The 22,863-nt window shown below is 46.7% G+C and overlaps 2 protein-coding genes across 5 annotated transcripts; one reads left to right on the forward strand and one right to left on the reverse strand.

The window, feature by feature from the left end:
* Positions 1–5,083: 5,083 nt before the first annotated feature.
* On the reverse strand, positions 5,084–7,576 carry LOC108163850. The gene is made up of 2 exons (XM_017299365.2): positions 7,232–7,576; positions 5,084–7,171 (listed from the first exon to the last, which is right to left on the reverse strand). Exon 2 carries the CDS (start codon positions 7,158–7,160, stop codon positions 5,742–5,744), a length of 1,419 nt encoding a protein of 472 aa, XP_017154854.1. The 5' UTR covers positions 7,161–7,171; positions 7,232–7,576; the 3' UTR covers positions 5,084–5,741.
* Positions 7,577–8,802: 1,226 nt separating this feature from the next.
* LOC108163165 (A-kinase anchor protein 200) lies at positions 8,803–22,837 on the forward strand. 4 transcript variants are annotated; one of them, XM_033392850.1, is made up of 6 exons: positions 8,803–8,964; positions 19,092–19,319; positions 19,390–19,803; positions 19,873–20,415; positions 20,638–21,465; positions 22,479–22,837. In XM_033392850.1, the coding sequence occupies exons 2-6, from the start codon at positions 19,131–19,133 to the stop codon at positions 22,554–22,556; spliced, it is 2,052 nt and encodes a 683-aa protein (XP_033248741.1). In that variant the 5' UTR covers positions 8,803–8,964; positions 19,092–19,130; the 3' UTR covers positions 22,557–22,837. The 4 variants fall into 4 exon arrangements, with proteins under 4 accessions (XP_033248741.1, XP_017153776.1, XP_017153779.1 ...); XM_017298287.2 differs by having other exon boundaries at positions 19,873–21,465; XM_017298290.2 differs by lacking the exon at positions 20,638–21,465 and having other exon boundaries at positions 8,804–8,964; positions 22,479–22,696.
* Positions 22,838–22,863: the final 26 nt, after the last annotated feature.

Genomic DNA, 22,863 nt, shown 5'->3' on the forward strand with positions numbered 1-22,863 from the left:
TGCACATTATCTTCGAGGTTTTGCAGGTGGTGGTACTGTTCCTTCCACCTGTTATCAGTCTGTGTTCTAGCCTGCTTCTCTAGATCGCCTTGCAGCGTTCTGAGGGAGACAGGCACGTTCTCGGTTCTCCTATTCTCCAGCCCGACGCCTTCCTTAGCTAGTACGTCCGCCGTCTCGTTCCCTTCGATGCCCTGGTGGCTGGGAATCCAGTAGATCCGCACTGACTTTGTCGTGCTTAGGGTATCTAGTGCCTCCCTGCTCGCCAAGACATTTCTGGAACTGACCGCGTACGAATGCATGGATCTTATCGCCGCTTGGCTGTCGACGAATAGGTTGACCGCATCGTGTGCTCTTTCAGTGAGAAGAGCGACCTCTGCTGCTTTCCTGATGGCAAAAACCTCTGCCTGGAATATGCTACAATGGTCCGGTAGCTTATATGACAGCCTTATCTCAGGGTCTGTACAGTATAGGCCCGCTCCTACTCCTCCGTCCATCTTGGAGCCGTCCGTATATATATTGAGGTGCTCCGTTTGGTGCAGGATGCAAGGATGCAGTTGTTTTTACGTCGAGGCATGTTTGGGGGGGTCATGTAATCAGTTGATCTGTTCATTTCCCTTCCAATTGAACTATGCCCGTATTCTTGTGGCGACATATTTCCTGAAGCGATGAGGCGTTGTGCTGCCTTTCCTGCAGTCAGACGGGCGTGGATGTCTAGGGGTTCGATTTCAAGTAGGGTTTCGAGTGCTTTTATTGGGGTTGACCTCAGCGCCCCTGTAATACAGAGCAAAGCCTGTCGCTGAGTCCATTCCATAAGCTTATGATACGTTTTCTTTCCAGTAGCTTGCCACCACACTAAGACTCCATACAGCAGAGTTGGTCGCACCACCGAGATGTAAATCCAATGCATCAGAGCCGGAGATAGGCCCCATGTGCTGCTGAGCATCTTCTTGGATGCATAAAGCGCAATGGTGGCCTTCTTCACCCTTTCCAATACATTGGGTTTCCATGCCAGTTTACTATCCAGTACTGTGCCCAGGTATTTGACTTGTGTTTTTGGGGTTAGCCTAGTTTGATTGATCTTCGGGGGGTCCATATCGGTACCTTGTACCTCTTGGTAAAGAGGATGAGGTCCGTCTTGTCCGCGTTGATACTGAGTCCTACTTATTCCGCCCACTCGCGTATCTCCCTGAGTGTTCGTTGCATTAGTGAGCTGAGGGTCGATGGGCAAACACCCGTAATAAGTATGCTTATGTCGTCCGCATAAGCTGTTATTATTGGGGCCTTCCTTTCGTATCTCTTGATGAGGTCGTCGACCACCAGATTCCACAGGAGGGGCGACAGGACTCCACCCTGGGGTGTGCCTCTGTGTGCCTCTGTGTGCCTCTTTCACCATGGAAGCGGTGCCCCACTCTGATTGCACCCGTCTGCAACCTAGGAGGTTCCTTATCCACAGGTTGATTGCTGGGTGTGTATTAGTTGCTACCAGGCAATTTGTTATTGCTTCCGTAGCCACGTTGTTGAATGCTCCGGAGATGTCCACGAATACTCCCAGTGCATACTTTTTATTGTGAAGGGCTTTCTCAATGGTAGCTACTACCGAATGTAGTGCTGTCTCCACCGATTTCCCTTTAGTATAGGCATGCTGGTTGGTTGACATCAGTCCCCCTACCTCATTCCTGATGTGTAAGTCCAGCAGCTTTTCTAGCGTTTTTAATATAAAGGAGGTAAGGCTTATCGGTCTATAGTCCTTGGGACTCGCATGGCTGCACTTTCCTGCCTTTGGGAGGAAGACAACTCTCGAGGTTCTCCATTGGATAGGGATATAGCCAGTACTTATACAAGCTGTGAATATTGCGGAGAGCCATGGGGTAATCGCCTCTTTGGTCACCTGCATCATGGCTGGGAATATCCCGTCAAGTCCTGGTGCTTTTGTGCCCGCAAAGGAGTCTATTGCCCAGTGGATTCGCTTGGTGGTTAACAGATCTGTTGGGGGGTATTGTTCCTCGGTTGCTAGGTCCTGGTGCTCTTTGGCATCAGCGACCTCGGTGCAACCAGGGAAATGTTCCTCCATTAGTGCTGTTAGGGCTTCGTCACTGCCCTCTGTCCACTGTCCGTCATCTAGCTTTAATTGGCTTTGTATGGTAGGCTGCTTAGAGAGCAGCTTCCGTAGCCGTGCGGTTTCTGGTACTTTCTCGATGTTGGAGCAGAAGGTCCTCCACGAGTTCCGTTGTGCTTTACGTATTTCCTTCTTGTAGCTCCTGAGTAGGAGTCTGTATTCCTCATAGACGATCCCTTCGTTCGCTTGTTTGGCGATCTTAAAGAATTCCTTGAGGTTGTCCCTTTGAAGAGAGAGATCCCGGCTCCACCAGAGTGGCTTGGACCTCTTCTTCGTCCTCGAGGGTTTGCACTATGTGTGGTAGGCGTCCAGCAACGCGTTGGATAGGGTCTCTAGAGACTTCTCTATGTCCTCCGCGGATTTCACTGTGCCCGGACTCGCGAGCTTCGAAGTAACTGTCTTTTTAAACTTTTCCCAGTTTGTATTCCGGGGGTTTCTATAGACTATTACCTTCGAAGAATGTTTGAAGTCGCACTTAAACTGAATGTACTTGTGATCTGAGAAGGAGGGTCTTTCAAGGACCCTCCAGCTAGATACCGTAGTACTGTTTCCCGTTGCTAGTGTTAGGTCTAGCACGTTGGATGAAGTCGGACCTACGAAAGTGTGCTCCTCCCCGACGTTTGCTATATATAGATTAGTTGCTAGTATAAAGTCTAAGAGTGACTCACCTCTATCATTGATGTCGGTGCTTCCCCACACATTGTGGTGGGCATTGGCATCCGTCCCGATGACGAGTTGATAGTTTTTGGTGCCGGCTTCTGTCACCAGGCTCCTGAGTTCGTCGGGTGGTGCGGGTCTGTCGTGAGCCATGTAGCAGGAAGCCACCAGAAGGCGCTTTTCCTCGCTTTCCAGCATCACAACCGTCAGGTCATCCGTGCTGTAATGAGACATAAGGTAAGCATGGATTCCCTTTCGTACGAGTACGACGGTTCTGTTCCTGCTTACCGATGTTGCGTAGAACAGGTTGTGATTTGAGGACTTTAGTCCGGCCACTGAATTGCCTGTCGCAATCCAGGGCTCCTGGACTAGAGCTATGTCGGCGAGCCCTTGCTCCATGGCGTTGAGGAGCTCCGCCGACGCTACCTTGCTTTTATGCAAGTTTAGCTGCAGCACACTCAGCATGGGTGGCTGGCTCACTTGCATCCGACGGGTTGACTACTAACGTCAGGTCACCGTCTTCCTCGTCTTCGTCCTCAAGCGCAAGACCCTGGGCGGCCTCCACGATGGACTCGAGACCTAAGTCCTTTTCCACCTCGCCTACCTGCAGGGTATGCGCGTCCTTGTCCTCAGGGTGGCGCTTTTTGAGGCGCAGGTATACGCTGCCCATGCCCCACGCCATCTTCCCGAACTTGGGATACAGCAGGTCCTCTGCCTCCTTGTTTATTTGGAGGATCACACATTGGCCCCCCTCGTTGGGTAGTGGGCTACCAATGTGTAGGATCCTCCAGTCGGACGGGATAAGCTCCCGGTCCACAACCTCAAGCTTGGCCCCCTCCCACATCGCCTCCAGTTGGCAGACCGTACGCGTCAGCCACCTTAGGGTTGGATCGTCGTTGCACTTTAGGATCTTAACCCCATTTAGCCACCCAGCACCATCGAACGTGGGCATAGGGGCCGCGGGGTCTTCTTCCATGTGTGCAAACAGTGCGTCGACGAGGCGCGCGTGCACAAGCTTCCACTGTGCCGCTGACATCTTGCCGTTTTCCTCGCTCCGGTCGATGAGTGCCACGATCAAATGTCGTTTGGTCACATCGCTGACCTTCGCGTTCGATTTCGATGGCTTCTTGGCCACTTTCGGTGGAGGGGCTGCACTCTTGGGCCCGCGTTGCCGCTTGCTCGCCGGAGTGTCTTTAATGGCACTCTCAGTCGAGCGTTGCCTCTTGGTGGCCATCATCTCCTCCACCTTATTGGCATATTCGCCATTCGACGCCCTCATCTGTGGTATCTGGGCGTAATGTAGTCGGCCCTCCTCTACTCGCTGCTCGGCCCAGGCTAGCTTGACCTTCTCCTCCTGGGAGATGTCTACTTTACCTTGCAGCCGGCTTTTGATATTGAGGGCCGCTTTGTATTGTGCTTTGGCCTTCATCCCCTCCTTGGAACGCTTCGGCCCTTCCCAGATTCCAGATCCGTGTCTGTGTCGACTACGGCATCTGTGCGGCTCAACTTGCAGGCTGCGGAGTGAGTTGTTTTTGTTGTTGTTGTTGTGGCAGTAGCTTTACAACTGACTTGGCCTGCTCCCGCCAAGTCTGAGGTGTGACCGCTGGCGACACGCAGAGAGGATTGCTCCTCCCCGTGCCCGCCGGTGGTAGCCGTCCCGCTTCCCACCGACGTTTGGGTTGACATCCCAACCCGTGCTTTATCCTTCTTCGCCTCCATATTTGGCTCGAGGGTCCATACTGGTTAATATTTTTCGGGGGGACCACCCCCTAGCGTTTTAGGCCTGACCGCCAGGCACCTCTAGCCATGGCCCTGGTTCGGTTCCCCCGACTTTGAATCGGGAAGACGCCGGACCATAGCCTTAGCTAGACACTGCATTACCCCGGACAGAGCAAGCGACAGTGCATTACCCTTGTCCGGGGTAATGCAGTGTCCATTGCCCAGCACCGGCACCCTCGTGGAGGGTTCAGCTAGAGGATTTTCGCCAGCCTAGCTTGATTAAAATAAAATATACAAATTGCAGCTTTTACACAGTGCCACAAGGTGACTTCCATGGAATATTGGATCTTGAAGGTTTCGAAGACATGACTATTGATGATGTGCAAGAGTTGCTTGGAGCAACTCTGAAGAAACCGAACTTATAATGCCACCAAATGAATTTCGAACTTGATATTAATATCTTACTTTTGATTTTTTTTTTTCCTTTTTTAGAAATTACATTTTTTAATGATATGAAAGATAAATATAAAGTAACTTTTTGGTTATTTTGAAATGGAATGGCAGTTTTCCGTAATAAAAATACACAAAATGAAACCAGTTACAAGGTCCTTTCGTTTTATTGCACAAATTCGTCTTAGACACTAACAATAATAATATTTGATGTATGGATGTTGTATGCAACTGCAAAAAACTGTTTATGTGTGTATAATACCTAACAACTCGAATAACAATTTGGCGATATATATAAAAATTATAAACTCACAGCTGACAATGCAATGTGGCGATGCTTTCCGACTCTCTTTGTTTTTTTTTGGCAACAAAAAAGAAAACTACAAAAGCGTTTCCCCCATACCCACAACAATTCTTGCACGTGCTTAAAAACTACAACTTACACATGTACAATATACAATATACATACAAATTAAATGTTAAAAGCCTTTCTGTCCTGTTTTGTCTACGATTAATTTGCATAAAATATCCAAATGACTAGCTCTAAACAGCCCGTTATGTCTAAATACCACTATATAAATACATATTAAGTACGTATGCAAGTCATGTGTGTGACTGAAACAACCTGCCGGTTACCATTTGTGTCTAGGTACCATTATATATGAGAGTGGGACAACACACCCCCTTAACCTCTATTTAATATACCTTGGGGTAGTGCTTTGCTCAGGGAAAACAAATCATTCCTTTTTCCCTTTGGCTTGGCGTTCATAAAATTCGTTGTGCCCGTGCCTGCCGCTGCTTATTCGCTGATCGAGTAGGCTTTTCGGATGCACTTGCTGTGCCGCGTTATCCTCAACTCCTCGGCCTCGTGCGGCGGATGATGGCGAAGCTCCGGCAGCTCCGTCGATGACTTGTTCAGCGCATACGTTCGTATAAAGTCAATGGTGGAGTAACCCTGTGTCGTGGATGACTCTACTGCTGCTTTGGTTGCTTGCTTACTCGTCGCAGTGTCTACCATATCCATGGTTACCGCTGAACTGGACACACTGTTCAGGCTATGGGACTGTGGCGGCGGCATGGCCACATCCAGCACAGAGCTGGCCTCGGGCGTCACTGGCGCTGTTTTTGCCTGTGCCAAAGATTCGGCTGTGGTCACAGTGACCAAGGAGAGACCGCTGCCAAAGCCATTATACATCCTGGGTGAGCACTGGCTGACGGGGCTGCGCGGCTGATCCAGATCAAGGACTATATAGTTCACACCACTGAAGTTGCCCGCCAGACTGGTGGGCGTGGCAGGCTCGGAGGACTCTCGGCTAACCTCTCTTGGCGGCAGCGGCGGCAACAGCGGAAGTTCCAAGCGGTTTACGTTCTCGTAGCAGCGCTCAGTGCTTGGATCGAAGAGGGGCGTCTCTACATTGGCATACATGTGCACACCCTCGACGGGAGTCACGGGTGCTGGTGGTGGTGCCGTCTCCAGCGGCGGCATATCCAGTGTTCGGCGACGCATGCTCAGCCTGCTGGGCGGCGTGTCCTTGCTGGCGGGCAAGCCCCCAGTGAAGGGTCCTCCATCTTTGCAGCAATCTGGGATGGTCCTCAGTGGCTGGTCAAGATAAACATTGGTCTGGGCATTGGCGTACGTCGTGAAGGGCAGCACGGGCGAGTGGAGACTTTGAGAGTCCTCGAGCTGTACTGTGGACTCAGTTGGCATCTGGAAGGAGGCATTGGCATTGGCAGATTCTGGCAGAGAGCTTCCAAGATTTCGGGCGATTGGGGCTGGCTCCAAATAATTGTTGCTGTGTGGACTCGCATCCGTCCGGCCCATCAGCACAGACACCGAGTGCGCCGAGTTGATTCTCTCGCGCTCCCCCTGGGCAAAGGCGTCCGTGTTGACCGCATTGATGTAGCGCTGGAACATCGGATACAGTTGTTCGGCATTGTTCACACGAAACGTGTAAATGCCGGGACCGGACATGCAGCGTCGCCCAGCCTCAAATGAAAAGAGATCCGCATTGAGTCCGTATCGACGAAGGTGTTGCAGGGCCCACACAATCGGCTCGCAGCCAGGTGTAAGAAAAATCAATTCACGCGGCGTTAGTTCCAGGTAACCGCTGCGGATGATGGGCGTACCGGGACTGGGCTGCAGGTGAGCCACCCGCACCCGGAAGACGTTGTCGTGGCGCAGCTCATTCAGTTTGTTGGTGCTGGTGATGCAGCCCATGGCGGCGGTTCCTAAATTAAAGATGAAAGATGAGTGTGGACTCTTTTTAGTGTGGATATAGTGATAAATACCTGGATGGGTTGATTCGCCTCGTTACGCCTCCGGCTCCAGGTCCGGGTCTTATCTCAGCAGGCATCAGAGCCTACGCAAGTAGATAACACTTCTTTGGCACCACCCGCCCAGCACACCACCTCACGGCCCTCTTGCTGCTGGTCAGCTTTTGGGGCTTGTTGTCGCTGCTTTTGTCTTTCCTGCAGAACATCAGCTGAATCCTCTGCTTATTACGTGTTATGCCATATGTTTATTATTGCTATTTGTGGGCGGACTGAATAGTGTTTTGGGAAAGAAGTATAATACAACTTTGCTTTTGCGACTTTTTCCATTCGTTAACAGAGCTCTGTTAAATTGCGAAATTGTGAGCGGCAACACTAACGCGTTGAAAAACATACTCTAACAGAAGGGGTACTCTCTAATAGGCGTAAGAAAAAGTTTCAGTAAATACATGTTCTATGCCATTATATCCGATCATAGACAGGGAACGATTTAAAATGTAGGTCTTGGGTACTAAAATACACTGCACGAAGATTATACAACTTGAAGAATTTTAGCGCAGTTCAGGTGAAAAATCAGTGCTGTCGAACTATAAGACACCTGCACTCCACCAGATGTCTATTCATAACATCAAGACATCACATTACTTATGTTTCAAAGAGGCTTAGAAAACAGAATTTTAACAATAATTAAAGGAAACAGGGTAACAGACGTCCATTCACTCTATAGAAATGTGCTTGATATGTAGCAAATGTGTAGTAACCAGTAGTAGGCCGCGACATGGGCAACATTGGCATACCCTGGGGAAATGGATATTAAAGAATTGAGAAAATGTTTGTCATCCCAGGCTCCAAGGCAATAATTATTTACTGTTTGTTTTAAAGCTATCACAACGATATTTTGTAGTTTATTGTCTTCTTACAGAGCCCAGGAATGAGTCTCGGGATCAGGATGTATTGCATGAATATGTCTAAGACAGTTTAAAACAGCTCTGAAAATAGTATTTAACGAAATAGGGTATACAAATGTCTATACTCCGTTTGATAAGCATCAAGTCACCAAATACCAGCGACATTGGAGTGACAAAATTGCGACTGTTATTTTGTTGAGCTTTTTTGTTTAAACCTTGTCTTTAGGTATTTAATCTTGTAGAAAATGTATTTATCCATTGGATAAAATTATGTGTTCAGGTATGGAAGTTCTAGCTAGCCACTAATATCAAATCGAATATCAAAATCGGGGAATATGGTTTCCAATCCTTGACGGAGACCAATTAAACCATTGAAACCAAGGGGCTATTGTTGTTGAGGCACCAAAATTAAGTCAAAAACAATCAAAGCAATTGCCATAGCAGGAAAACAAGTCCAGTATTTAAAACAAGCCAGTCAAGTAGAAAATTGATTCATTAATCGGATAAAATTATGTGGGCAGGGCTTAGAGTTCTATATAGCTAGTAATCTTCGACGGAATATCAAAAACGAGGAGTATGCATGATGGAACTTTGATAATTCGTCAGTATATTTACGGTATATTTCGAAACTGTGACGTATTTTCGGTATATATCTGAGTGTCTGACCGTATATTCTATGGAGAATCCCACTAATGCAGACATTTTTTATTTGTGGAGCGCGCAACAAGAAAACTAGAAACCGAAACGGAAAGAAAGCAAAGAGAGCAAGCTGCGAACAGTTAACATTATTCGCAGAGAAACGAAAGAACAAAGTGCGTGTGTTTAGCTAGACTATTGAGCCAGGTAAATTACAATTTCAGTAATCATTTCATCAAACAATGCTTCCCAACCCGACGACAAGCAAATATTTTTTGAAAAACCAAGCCATGCAGTCTGCCTATATGTGTATGTGTGCGTGTGTAAAGTGGTACTTTTGAAATTCTCTATACCCGCTTTTGTGCTCCGCGTCTGTGTGTGTACAGGATTCAGTTGTGTGTGTCCGAATAAAGAAATATTTAAATTATATTAAATGTTAAGTGCCGAGTCTGAAATAATACATGTTTCTCTCAATATTGGCACAAGTGTCGTCCGTCTCGAGACGCACACAGACAGTGGCGACGCGGCAGACGCCGACGCACACCCATACACATGCAGGCATACAAAGTCAGAAAAAAAGGACGCCATGCACGTTGGCTTAGTGTGCGTGTGCGAGTGGCTCAAGAAAATCATTAAATTAAACATGTTTATCATTAAATTTGTTTAAATTCAGATCCAAAAATAGACAAAAGCCGGTCTTCCTTTGTTAATATGGCACCCACCCCACCCTGGATGCCCTTTAAATTTTGCCACTTTTGAGCAGCGTTTTTCACAATTTTTTGGGTGTGCCGCCTTCGAAGCGTCGGCGTTGCCACCACGTTGGCGTCTCTAGCAGACAACAGGCAGGCCCATGCCGGTGGGGCTTGTATCCGTTTTGCTCTCTCGCTGGCTCTCTATACTCTCTCTTTCCGACTCCACTCGCTCTCTGTTGCCTGTTTTTGCGCTCTATCCCGCTTATCAACTTTCTTCCTTTGCGTGCTTCATTTATCCTTTACGCTTTGTGCTGTACCCACACACACACTCATATAGCCACGCACGCCTGCCTTTTCCTTTGTGCGTATGCATGTGTATGTGTATGTATCTCCCTGTGTATTCGCTTCGCCTTGTTGCCTTGACTTGACTTCTTTTTCATTGTCGTTGTCTTGCCTTGCCCTGCCGTGCCTTGGAGTTGATGTGTGGGGGATGGGGGAATCGTGTTCTTTGTTTGCACTGCACGCCTGATTACACTTGCTAACATGTTTTTCGGACACGGCTGCCGCCACATCCTTGTGCAAGGTGCAGTCGACTGAAATTTGTTGTCCAGTGTTGACTGTTATTTGACGGAAGTCGATCTCCCCTTCAAAGCAGCTCCGCTCCCCCGTATTGCGTCTCGGTTTAGGTTTACACGCTCCGAGATTATCGATACACCGCTGTCGCCGCTGGCGTCGCTGACTGAGGATCGTCTTTTTGTTTATTCTACAGTTTTGTTACGAAAAATTGCGTCGCATTTTTGCAGCGCCAGCAGTCGTCACTCATCAGACGGCTGCCAGCCACCGCCCTACTGGCGTCGTCGCCTACATGCCCAGCCCGCGTATGGGTATGCTAACCCCGCCCCACCGCTCACTCGATGCACTTGTGTTGGTAAGAGTGCAATTGTGTGTGCGTGTCGGTCCTTCACTGTCGTAGTCGTCGTCGTCCACACAGGGAGTGGGTGTATCGAAGAAGAAGACCTTTGATTGTCATTGCAATTGCTGGGATGTATTTTTATACCCTGGCAGAGGAGAGGCCCATTATTATTAGGCTCAGGAGTTTGGCAAGCCAGAGAAGACTCTTTATATGGAGAGTATAATTATTCGATAGAATGACTAATGTTTATGAAAAATAAGGTTCTGCTTTGAAGGAGACATTTTTAACTACCCGGATCTGATCACGGTGATCTGCAAAGTGCCCCTGAATCCAACCTTTCATACCTTTATAATAGAGTTGTACAATTTTTATAGGAACGTTATTAAAGATTTCTCTTTATCGATTTCAAGTGCAGATTATCCTACTCGTAATATGAAATGTATTTATTTTGGGTAAAGTTTCAGAGTTTCAGGTAACATTTTTCCTCCGAATCGCTCTAGGTTTTGTCTGAGGAGGATCCAAATGAGACGCGTCGTGCGGTTTCGTTGAAGTCGTTTCAAATTACATACATATTTGCTGGCCCCTCAAGCCGAGAGAATGATAGAATTGTTGGTAAATTTGTTAACGTTTGCTCAAACTCGAGTAAACATTCAGAGCGGTACGGTACGGGGAGATAGGGTGGGGAGTGGCAGCAAATAAACCGTCCCGTGAATTGTGGGTCGTCATCAAGTGCGAATTGCGGTTAACGTAGACCGATCGCACAATTGGCCTGGCTTCTAATCTCTCAGTGCAGGTTCCTTCTGGCTACAAATGCTTTCGGTACGCCCCACGCATGTTTCATAGATAGATAGATAGATATAAAACGCAATTAAGAATGGGGTTAACGACTAAGAGATACCTAAGACATTAATTTTTATCAGACAGTGTGATAGATATTACCAGAAATATTAAAAAGTTGATTTTCGTTGACCCCAATGTTTCTTTTCTCCAGCTCTCAGAAGGCTATAACCCTGAGAAACAATGCCAAAATTTTAAAGAGTTCAAAAATCCTTTCCCTAAAGAATATACCCTTTGATCAGTTAGAGTACGGGGTGTGAATATTGCGGGCGGCATTGATAAGCACCAGCGGCGAGAGCAGTGACAGCAGGCAGCAGCAGAACAGCAGAGCGTAAACAGAAATTGAAATTGAAGCGAAACAAAACAGAAAACCACAAAAATGAAATACTACGCCAAAAGCTTAAATTTAAATGGTGAGCCGAGTGGAGTGGATTGTGAGAGGGGGAGGGGAAAGAGAAGAGATCAGCAGCAGCAAATTGGATCGCATCGGATCCCAGAGCCGCTTATCTGTTCCTCCATCGCTTTTGTTTATTCTTGTTGCTGGTTTTTGCTGTTTTTGCGATTGATTTTCGTTTGGATTACAAATATTTTTCTATTTCTGTTGATTTGGCATTAAAACAATTGAGATTTAAGTTCTTGGCTTCTCATTCGCGGCCATGCCAAATGCCTCGTAAAAAAATATGCAGAGCGGCAATTATGGTTTTTTTTTGTATGGGGGTATGGGAACATTCCTGGGGAATTACGAGTTGTAGTTGGCCTCAAGTGGTGGTATAGTAGGATCCAATTTTCAAATAAAGAAAAACGGAATGGAGAATGAAAATCCACTGCTGCCTGCCTGCTGCCGCCTACAGGCGATTGCCTCCGCAACAACATCTTTCACACAGATGTTTGCATATATTTAAACGAGAGAGAGAGAAATTTACCCTTGTGTGTGGTTCTTCTCTGTAGTCGTATGTCGGTGACAAGAGACTTTTCAACACTTTGGCTCAGGCTCCGCACTCCTCAGTTCAGCTTCGGACTTTGTGCTTGCTCACATTTGCATATGTATGTGAGTGAGTGAGTGTCTTTGAATACTTCCTTTTGAAGAAAAAACTTGAATTGATCGCGTCTTGGCGATACGATAAAAATCTCATCACACTTTTTCTATAGTTCGTTTCGATATTCCATTAATCTCCAATATGGAACATGTAACTGTAATTCTTTCTGGAAGATGTCCATCACTCGCATGGAAGAGTTCTCCCACTCCAACTCTCTCACTCTCTGCGGGCAATGCCCAAGAAATGGCCAGTGATATCCTCAATTAGTGTGCCCCCACAATTGTTGCTGGAATCTTTATGCCTGTGTGTGTGTTTGTGTTTAACACACAATTACTTTCCCATCCGAAGCGATAATTAAATAACAATACCAGAAATCCGTTCAATGTTACACCATAAAAACAGGCCAAGCAGCAGGAGGGGGGGAATGGTACAGAATTTCGGTGATTCTTCACGCCTGCCTCCCTTCCTCGCATTGTGCCAACAACAATAGCGCATGCATCCAAGCATGCATCTGTGTCTGTATGTGTGAAAGTGTATGCACACTTATGCATATGGTTTATGCCCGCTTTGTGGCTGCTGCTGTTATTCTGCCACTGCGGCCTGCGTCTGGAGTGGACTGCGCTGGCATGTGGGGTCATTGTGTATGGAGAGCAGGCATGAATGGCAGCGGCAGCAGCAGCAGCAAAATAAAGCAATAAAGCATACGCATTGACGCCGCCAAGGCTCATTAGTTTGTTATTGACTAAGGCTGGGTCACGGGAAGGGGATCGGGAGCAGGAGCGGGAGAACAGAAAGAAGGAGAGAAAGACCTCTTGCCTTTATCGGTTACTGATGATGATGATGGTCAATGCATGTGTAAATGTCTTTGCCCGCCCGCATTTTAGCTACTGCTACTTCTGACGCCGCTCTGTCGATGACGACGGTGACTCCTCTGCCAGCGCTTCCGGCAAGCGTCGCTCTGCCTGCGACCAGCCACTGCTGCTGCTGCTGCTGCTGCTCTTTGTCTGCTTCTGCTTCTGTTGACTTCGCTGTCGAGTTTTGGTTGAGTGCAACAGAAGTTGCTCCCCATTGATCGAGCCAGTCGTCGTTTGTCGCTTGACTTAACGGTTCGTATTTACTTGCAACGCGCTTGCTCTCCCGGGTAAAACTCTGTGACTCCTCTCAGCGCCTATTCATCCGCCATTAAAATTGTGCGCTCTTGAGTTCTAGTTGATAAAAAAAATATTTAAAAACGGAAGATTGAAGTGCAACAGCTAAACGGTTTAATTAAGAAAGCACTCTCACTAGATAAGTGCAGACACAGGAGAGCGAGCCTTTCACTAGGAGACCACCCGTGGCTGGCTGAGTAAGTACCGGAAGCAGAAGAAGAAGAAGCAGAAGGCAGAGGCATAGCAGTTACCGCTACACTATGAATTATGCATTAAAAAGACGTTTACAACCAGACAAAGACAGACTCGAAGAGTTCCCCCTGTGAATTTCTAATCAGAAAAGTGCGGGCGCGCGCGCCACTTGCGACAACTCACTCAATCCCATGCTCCTCTACATCCACACTCTACTCATTTTGTTGGGAATGCTAATTCTAAGACCGACGAGGCGACTAATTGGCCCGTTGCTGCCATTCTTGTTTGTTACTACTTTTTAATACACAACTTACAATTGTCGCACGCTTCGGAGTTTTAATTAACCGCAACGAGAGAGAGAAACTAGCAAAAGAAAAAAGAGTTGTAAGTAGTGAGAGCGAGAGAGAGAGAGAGAGAGAACAGAAGAGAGCCCGAACGAACCGGTTTGCTGGACTTGCAGCCAGAGCCCACCTTCTTGTTTTTTTGTTGTTGCTGATTTCTGATTTACTTTATGTTCGTTTATCCTTTCGTCTACAGTGGTGTTCGAATGAGCGTGGGCAGGCGACAAATTTATTGGCACTTATTCTCCGTCTTTCTCGCTCCCCCTCCCCATCATCATAGGTTTCTTATTTGAAAAGGAAGCAGCAAAGCTTTGAATATTCAAATATTTATTGTAATTATTTTCATCGGACGGCCCACAGTAGTTGAGTGTGGAGTGAAGTGCGCGCTTTTTTTGTGTATACCCTACAGTCGTTTAGTTCAGAGGGTATATATGTTTCACACCTTAAAATATCCACAATTTAAATAATATTTGTGTTTCCATGAGCCTTTTCAAATGTAAACCATATAATTTTCATAGTGAAAAGAACGCCATAGCGCGAGTATGGTATGTTTTAGTCGAAATATTGGGATATAGCGATATTGGTATTTCTTTGTTGTTCGTGTTGCCTGACGGGCATTACACATTGTTGAAATATTTTCAAGAATTTGATGAGTGCGCGCACCCATACATGCGCCTACAAATAGCAACAATTCGTATGCTATTTGCGAAAAGAAGTTGTTGCCCTACACCAATACGTGTGCATATGAGAGACGTTCTCAACGAGCTCATAAAATTTGATGGTTCTGGTGCTGATGATTTTATGCGTTTTGGGTCTCATTATAGTTTGTATCTGTTGCTGTGTGTCCGTGTCTGTGCGATTGTCTGTTTTGATAGTTTTTGAATGGCATGCCGAAGGGGAAGAAGATATTTTCAAGTGCGTCTAATTTTACGATCGATGCCCCTTTCTACTATTTCTTTTTTTCCCTATGGATAGATTCTCCCTCTACGCACACAAACACACAAAAACGTGCGTGTGTGTATGCAGAGTGTGGCGGTAGAGTGGAGTACAAGAATATCTTGAAGATGGGAACGATAAAAACCGGCTAGATAAGCCGGTATCTAGCTGTCAGGCAGTGAAAACTTGACTAGAGCACGTCTACAATGTGGGGAAGGTAATGTTTGCCCAGATCACTCTGCGGAGTAGCAGTGTTTGTTTGAACGAAAGATATACTACTCGTACTATGTATCTTTAATACGCATGTTCTAAAAAAACATGGGTTGGGTACATGTGCACTGTGCACCCAGCCTAGATCACGTAGCACCCACTCTTAAGTCGAAATCCCCTTTTTTTTTTTTTTGCTGTTCCGGAGCCCATTCTGAATCACTTGTCTTGCTGATATGGGTGTTTTCTTTGTTTCTTATATGCACTCCGCTTCCCTCCCTTCTTCCTCTTCCCATTCGATTTATCAATTTAGTAATCGTGTTGTTCCTGTACCCAACCCACCGTTTCTTCGTTCCCCCCCCCCCCCCACAAATTTTCTACTTCCTCTCTATTATTATCACTATGTGCTACTGCAGATATCCGAGTAGCAGCGAATCAGGTTCTTTCTGGGAATACTTTACCGTTATTTATTTTTGGCCATGTGGAATGTATCATGTCATATCATATAAAAAAAAGGAGAGATGAAGGGAGCGGAGGGGAGGAGTGTGGAGTTATAGTACCGTCAGAACATTCAAAATTGACCGGAAATGATAATTGAAAAAAATATAATTTCTCTTTTCTTTGGGTTCTCTTGACAACTACTGCGTGTGTGTGCGTATATGCGTGTATGCGAGTGGTGTGTATTGTACTTGATACTAATTATGGAATGCATTCATTTTACGTATCATTTTCATTTTGCCACAACGCTCAATTCCTTCAGTACAGCACACACGAATACATCCACATCCAACAGCAACAACAATTATATCCGGTGGTTACTTGAGACATTGTTGAGGCTCACTCAATTCTCTCTTTCACTGAGCTTCATTCTCTGCTCTTCTTTGATTTTTCGCGTGAATTTGGCAGTCGTCTTCTCTATACTCTGTGCAATTTGTGTGAGAGTGAGCTTTTTTGCGTGGGTGGCTGTCGTCTCTTGATGACAATTAAAGTGGATTGCGACTACACAAACACACACAAAAAAAAACACACACACACACGCGCGCGTATGTAGAATGTATGCACAGATCACTCGACTGCAGTTGCAGCAGCAGCAGCTGCTGCTTGCATGATTGTAGCTTAGGCGTGGCTTATCAGCAGCTTTCTTTGTGTTCTTATTGTTGCTATTGTTGTAGCTCTGTTTCTCCTACTTATTCGTACTTGAGCCTGTCCGGGGACTGATTGAAGAAAACTTTCCACTCAATTGAAGAGAGGCGGTGGCAGAGGCTGAGCTATTAACGATCTTTTTTGATTAGTTTATAAAAGTTCAATTGTGCGGCCCCAAGTGCGCATGCACTTAAATGGGGGGGCACTTTTCAATTTTAATTGTACAACAATGTGGCAGAGCCTGTGCCCTGCCACTGATCTTGCAAATGGAATGCCCATGCTCGCGCGCCTGCGCTTTGACATGCAGCCACAGATGGCAGACAAAGGGCAAGAGAGACAGAGAGAAAGGGACGTGAAATTAATGTTTGACCAGTTAAGAGGATGGGAGGACAGCCGACCGGCCGGCTAGACAGCCAACCCAGAGATACACAGTCACTCAGCCGGCACATTCCAGTACAATCAATTTAATTTACGGCGCATCTCTCTAACTGTACAACGAGGGAGAGTGCGAGAGAGGGAGTGAGTGCAAGAGTAAGAGTAGGAGTGATGCACAACAGCTTGAAGTGTCAAAATTGATGGGCAGCGCAGAGAATTGAAACCCAGACTCGCACTCACACACACAAACGCACATACACACTAACATTCATGGAAGCAGAGGCGCTGTGTGTAGCCGCTGCTGCTGCTGCTTCATTGTTGATAAATGCGCTTTTATTTATAGACTGCGGCTGCTGTTAGCTTCGCTTCTGCTCTGCTCTCTTCGTTTTCCTTTGTCAGAGGTGTGGCGGTGGAGGCTTACAAACCGAGTGCGTGTGAAAGCATGTTTGGGTGTGTTGGTGTGAGAGTGAGTGCGGCATGTCAAAAGTCATGTCTAAATTGAATTAAACTAATAAAATGAAAAAAAGAAACAAGACACAATGCTTCAAGGGAGGGTGGCCTCTTAAAAGGCAAGGCTACCGTCGAGCTCAAAGTTTTTGATACTCTATCTCTTTCTCTCTCTCGTGGTAGCTTTACGATTAATGTAGTTGTCAAGATTGGACGAAGGATGAACAGCCTAGGGCTAATGCTTAAATTTCCCCCGTTCTGGCAACGCTTCTATTGCAGCCCAAAATATTTTCGGACCGTACTCAATTATTTTCACACGCCCCCGCATTTGTCGGACGCTTTCCGCAGCGGCAGAAAGACGGAAGCAGCGGCAGAGAGGCAACTACATCGTTGGCATGGCAACGTGCGATGACCAGACCCGATCCCCGTTGCGTTACGTTCCCTTAAAGCTTGCGCTGCTGCTGCAGGAAAACCAACAATGGCCACAACCCTCTGCCGCAGCTGCTGTTCTGCTTCTGCCCTCGGCCTCTGCCTCTGCCAGTCGTTCACTCGATGTCCTTTTTCGCCTTGATGCGTCATGCGCTCAAGTTTACTTACGCTTTTATGTTATTACCTTACATAGTACCTGGCTGATGGTTGAGGGGGGTTGTATTACGTTTTGTGTGTGTGTGTGTGTGTGTGTGTGTGTGTGTGTGTGTTTTTGCAGGCATATTTCGGCAATTACTCATCAACTTTGTTGTTTTTGTTGTTTGAATAGGCAAGGAATTAATTTTCCCTCTTTCTGCCTCTCTCTTTCGGCGCGAGCATCAAATTTTAACTGTCTAGTGTTCTGGTTCTCTGGTGCTATCGCTGTCATCGAAATACGTAACTGAATTGCTGTTGTGTTGTTGTTGGGTTCACTGAACCTCCCCAGCCCTTTCTCCCATGAAACTTGATGTCTTGTTACGTATTTAAATTGACACAATGTGCATATGTGTGTGTGTGTGTACTGCATTGGTTTTTGGTCTATGCTTTGACTCATTTCCACTAAACGTAGTTTAATGATGAGTGAGTCATTTATTAGTTCCCAGAGATTCTTTGCATATGGCGCCGCACGTGCTCTTGCGGATATGTGGAATGTATGGAGGAAGCTGCTGTTGCTGGGAAAGGGGAAAGGGCAGCAGAAACATCTGCTTTTGTCTTTCCGTGTGTGTGTGTGTTTGCACTAACTCAATTTTCACTCTCCCTCCCTCTCTCTCTCTCTTCATGTGTGCGTGTGTGGTTGGTAGTAGGTGTGTGGCGAAATTGCCGCCATTTTTGTTGTCTAACGGAACGACCAGTCCTACCTCCGTCCACCCCCCTACTATCGTGTTGTACCTTTTTTGCCTTACAACCCCTAAAAAATGCAAACTTTTTGTGTCTCTCTCCGCTCTTTCTGTACTGCACTGAACTCTCTTTAAATGCTCCCTTTGCAACGGTTTCGGTTTCATTCCCCTTGGCAAATTACGGATACCCTCTCAGAGGGTAATTACATGTTATTATGCAAATGGAAACTTGGCTAATTCAGCCTTTACCATCTCGTGGCAAAGCAAGGGTATATCAAATTCGTTGCCGCAAAAGTGAACTTTAATTTCATTTTTGTGTGTAATTCGATTTTCTTCAAAAGTGACGCATTGCATGCCATCCCTCCCCCTGTCAGATACCGTTGTTTCATACAAACTTCCCAGTATACGAGATTAAAAAAAAAAAAACAACAACCTTCAAGTGTGTGCCGCATGATTCATGGGACGTCGCCGAATCGTTTACGATTGCGACGGTTAGTTGCTCTGCTTTTCCGTAATTGCATTATTAAATGGGCTTGTCCGGATCAAAGATAAGCCATGAGCTACACCCAGACTGGTCCTTAATGAGATCATCGAATTTAGAACGAAACGAAATGAAACGATCAATCGATCGAGGGGTCGATTGGATAGCTTTGTAAATGTCAAATGTATAAATAAGAATAGAAGCAAATTTAAAAATAAATAATGCGTACACTCTTAGTACTATAACTAAACCATTTCCCATTTTCTTTTCGGCGTTTACAGTTTACAGGAAGGAACAGATAAAAGAGGAAAAGCAGCAACATGGGTAAAGCTCAGAGCAAGCGTTCGATCGACATCACCACCGATCCCAAGAAGGTCGCCGAGGGGGATGCGGTAGCGGGAAAGGTAGAAAAGATCGAGGATCCCGACCAGAAGGCGGCCGCGCCGGCAGTGAATGGTGATGCGGCCACGCCCAAGGAGTCGGCTGGTGAGGAAGGAGCGGCCGGCGAGGTAAGTGAATGCTGGATGCATACCAATGTGAGCCAGTCCGCTAATTCCCTTGCATCTATCCATTCACTAGAAAAAGGATGAGGAGCACTCGGAGAACGATAAAGATCTGACCACCGAGAAGAGTACAGCCGCAGCAGGTGAGGGCGCCTCTGGAGATGTGGCAGCGGCCGAAACGCCGAAAAGCGATGCCTCCCCAGAGGGCTCGTCTCCCAAGGAGGCAGCCGCCAGTGAGGAGATCTCCCCCTTGGCAGACGAGATCATCAAGTCCAAGTCCAAGAAGGATAAGGTAAAAAAGAAGTGGTCCTTCCGCAGCATCTCGTTTGGCAAGAAGGACAAACAAAAGCCAGCCAAGTCCGAGGAGCCCGTCTCCCCGACATCAGCCACAACATCACCGACCACGGCTGAGGCAGCAGCACCTGCCGCCGCCGCCGAGCCAGCGGCCACAACAATCGGAGAAGCCGAGCAGCCCGCAGCAGCAGCAGAGGTAAGTGAAGTGCAGAGTGGGCTTTCATGAGTAAATGTGTCTAATCCGCGTTGTTATTATGATTATCAGAATGCCAGCGGTGCGCCTGCCACTGAGACCACGTCCAAGGATGAAGCAAATCCCGCTGAAAATGGTTCGGCGACCGAGCAGGAGAAACAGGCCAACGGAGAGGGGGAGAAGGCGGCGCCATCGCCAGCAACAACAGTCGTAGAAGCGGAAAAGCCCAAGACGGCTGAAGAACCAATCACTGCCACTGTCACTGCCACCACCACCGAGACGAATGTTGTTGCCGCCGCCGCAGTCGCCATCACCACCGAAGAAGCCGTCAAGGAGAGCCAGCCAGAGCCCGCCGAGGTTGTGACCAATGGCCATGGAGGAGCTGCAGCTGCCGGCGAGGCGCTGACCAATGGCGATAGCAATGGTCGGTCCGACTCACCTGTAACTGAGGCAGCAGCAGCCGAGAACATTCCAAGCAGCGTTGATGTGGAGCCACACCAGAATGGCACAAACGGTGTCTCTTCCGGCAGTGCCACGCCACCGCCCACACCCGTTGCCGTCACTGCCGCCGAGTCCTCTGAGGCCGAACAGATCAAGAACAAGTCGCAAATTGAGGTAAACCCCACCACCAACACAGACACCACCACCACCACTTTCAACTCCTCCAACGCACAACACAACAAAAACACTGTAAATACAAGTACAAAAACAACAACCGAAAACGAAACCGAAACCACAGAGAACACCACAACAAAAACCACCTATGAGACCGAGACTGTTGTAGCAGCCGCAGAGTTAGTTCAGACCCAAACAATCCTAACCAATACGATCCTCCAGGCAGCAGAAGCAGCAGAAGAAGAAGCTCAAGTCGTTGAAGCAATCATTCAAGCGGTTAGTAGCGAGGTGGAGACCGATGCCGATTCCGAGGGATTCGTTGTTGTGGACCCCGAAATTGAAACTGAATCCAAAACTGAACCCGAATCCGCACTTGAGTCCCCCACTGAACCAGAGACACGTGAAGCTGTTGTTCCCGTTTCCCCTGTAGCCGAAATTCCACTCGATACAGAGTCTGTTTCAGAGCCCAGCTCTGATCCTGCCACAGCCATTGACGATGTAGTTGTTGAGGTGAGAAACAGCAGTCCGCCACCGTTGCCCAAGTCGCCGCCACCCTCCCGTGTCTCTGCGTTTGTTCTAGCCGAGGATGCAATCGACGAGCCAGAACAGACGCACACACAGGCACAGGCCTCACCGACTGAGGCAGAACGCTCTGAAATTGAGAAGCAGGCCATCAGCATTGTGGATGAAATAACCGAACAGGCAGCCGATATTGTGACCGAAGACCAAAAAGAGAAGCTCGCAGAGGAGGAACTAGAACAGCTGGTGTCCTCCCCAGCGATCGTCGTCGAGGAAACAATCGAAATCGCATCTTCCACGTCCATAGATGGTAGTGAAGTGCCAGCCGAGCCGACACCAGCGGATGATGATGATGAAGAGAGCGAGCCGAGAGCGCCAGAACAGGAGCAAATCGTTGAATCGCAAAGCGATGACGACAGTATTGTCGATAACATCATCAGCGATCAGGCTGCTACTCTCATCACTAAAATTGGGGAACTGCCACAGGTGGATGTCCGAGTGGACGAAGCAGAGGAAGAGAGCAACAACAAGGTGAATAGCAAACGTCCATCGTGAGCCATTTGCATACATGGTTGGAGCCAATCACTCACCCAGCCGCTCAGCGAGCTCTTCACGTTCTCCTCTTTGCTTTCTGTCTCTCTTCTGTGTGTCCTACTCCCCCATTTGCATCTACATACAATTAGTTGTTGTACGTGGTATTCCAGTAAATGTTGATGATTTGACAAGCAAAAAATATTCAGCAAATTGATGATCGTACTATCGTGACGATCTAAAAGTTCAAAAGCATTTGTAGGAATACCACAAATTATATTGCGCGCTTTGTTGCCGTAGTTAAATGTAGTTCATTTAGTGTTGACATTGATTGATTTTGATGATGGTTTACCCCATTGTGCATGAGAATCTTTGGTGATGTAACCTCCTTCCCCCGGAATGATGTACTTATAAATCAGGGTATAACAAACAGAGTGTTAAATGTATTTTGGGTGGGGACTGCTGCATTTTGGCGATAACAATAAAAATAAATCCAACCACATATGAAATTGCATTCATCCTAATCCTGTTACACGCAAACACACACACAAACATCTACACAAACCACCAACACACACACACACACACACACACACCAGGCAAACACACAAGCGACAAATCCCTCCTCGCCCATATACAAATAACTCTCTGTTCCCCTCATCTGTTTGGCTGCCGTAACTCTTGCGCTCTCTCTGTCTCTGTCTCCTTCTCTCTCTCTCACTAAACACACACCAGACCATACACAACTGTACCTACATTGATATAATTGTTGTACACCCAAAAATCGCTTACATTAATTAATATTGATTCATTTTTTGGTAACATTTTGTTTTGTTGTTGCGTTGGCTGTGGGCGATGGAGGATCCTCTTTGCTCCTCGTCGTCCTATACTTTCTCCTTGATTGTTGTTGTTGTGCTTTAAGTTTTTTCCCACTTTGTTTGCCTAAAACACACACAAAACAAACCATCCATTTCTATGAATATATCTAATTCCGACATTTCTATATTTGCCAGGATATCGCCAAGGATCTGAAGGAGAAGAATGCCGCGGCAGACCAGACAACACAGGAACTGCCCGTTACATGCGAATAATCCTACTCATAATTATTATATATAATATTACATATTATTAAAACAGAAAACCAACAAAAAAAAAACAAAAAAGAAATAAGAAAGCAACAACAAAACGATACAAGAAACAAAAGAACGCAAAGTAAAAACAAAAAAAAAAACAATTACAAGATAAACGAGAGAGAGAACAAACAAAAAAACAAAACAAAAGTAAAAATACATTTTTTAACATTTACATATTTTAATAATTTTTGTACGAACTTCATATCCCTAATTCAAGATAAAGTCAGAGTTGCACTTGACACACACACACACACACACCAACCAC

The sequence above is a fragment of the Drosophila miranda genome, chromosome 4 (genome assembly GCF_003369915.1).
Source record: "Drosophila miranda strain MSH22 chromosome 4, D.miranda_PacBio2.1, whole genome shotgun sequence".
In the NCBI taxonomy this organism is placed as follows: Eukaryota; Metazoa; Arthropoda; class Insecta; order Diptera; family Drosophilidae; genus Drosophila; species Drosophila miranda.

Excerpts from the sequence above, each read along its gene's own strand:
- LOC108163165 (XM_017298287.2), top strand. The coding sequence starts at position 19,131 with ATGGGTAAAGCTCAGAGCAAGCGTTCGATCGACATCACCACCGATCCC. Across the intron at positions 19,320-19,389 it reads AGGAAGGAGCGGCCGGCGAG|AAAAAGGATGAGGAGCACTC; the intron begins GTAAGTGAATGC and ends TCCATTCACTAG. Across the intron at positions 21,466-22,478 it reads AGGAAGAGAGCAACAACAAG|GATATCGCCAAGGATCTGAA; the intron begins GTGAATAGCAAA and ends TATATTTGCCAG.
- LOC108163850 (XM_017299365.2), bottom strand. The coding sequence starts at position 7,160 with ATGGGCTGCATCACCAGCACCAACAAACTGAATGAGCTGCGCCACGAC.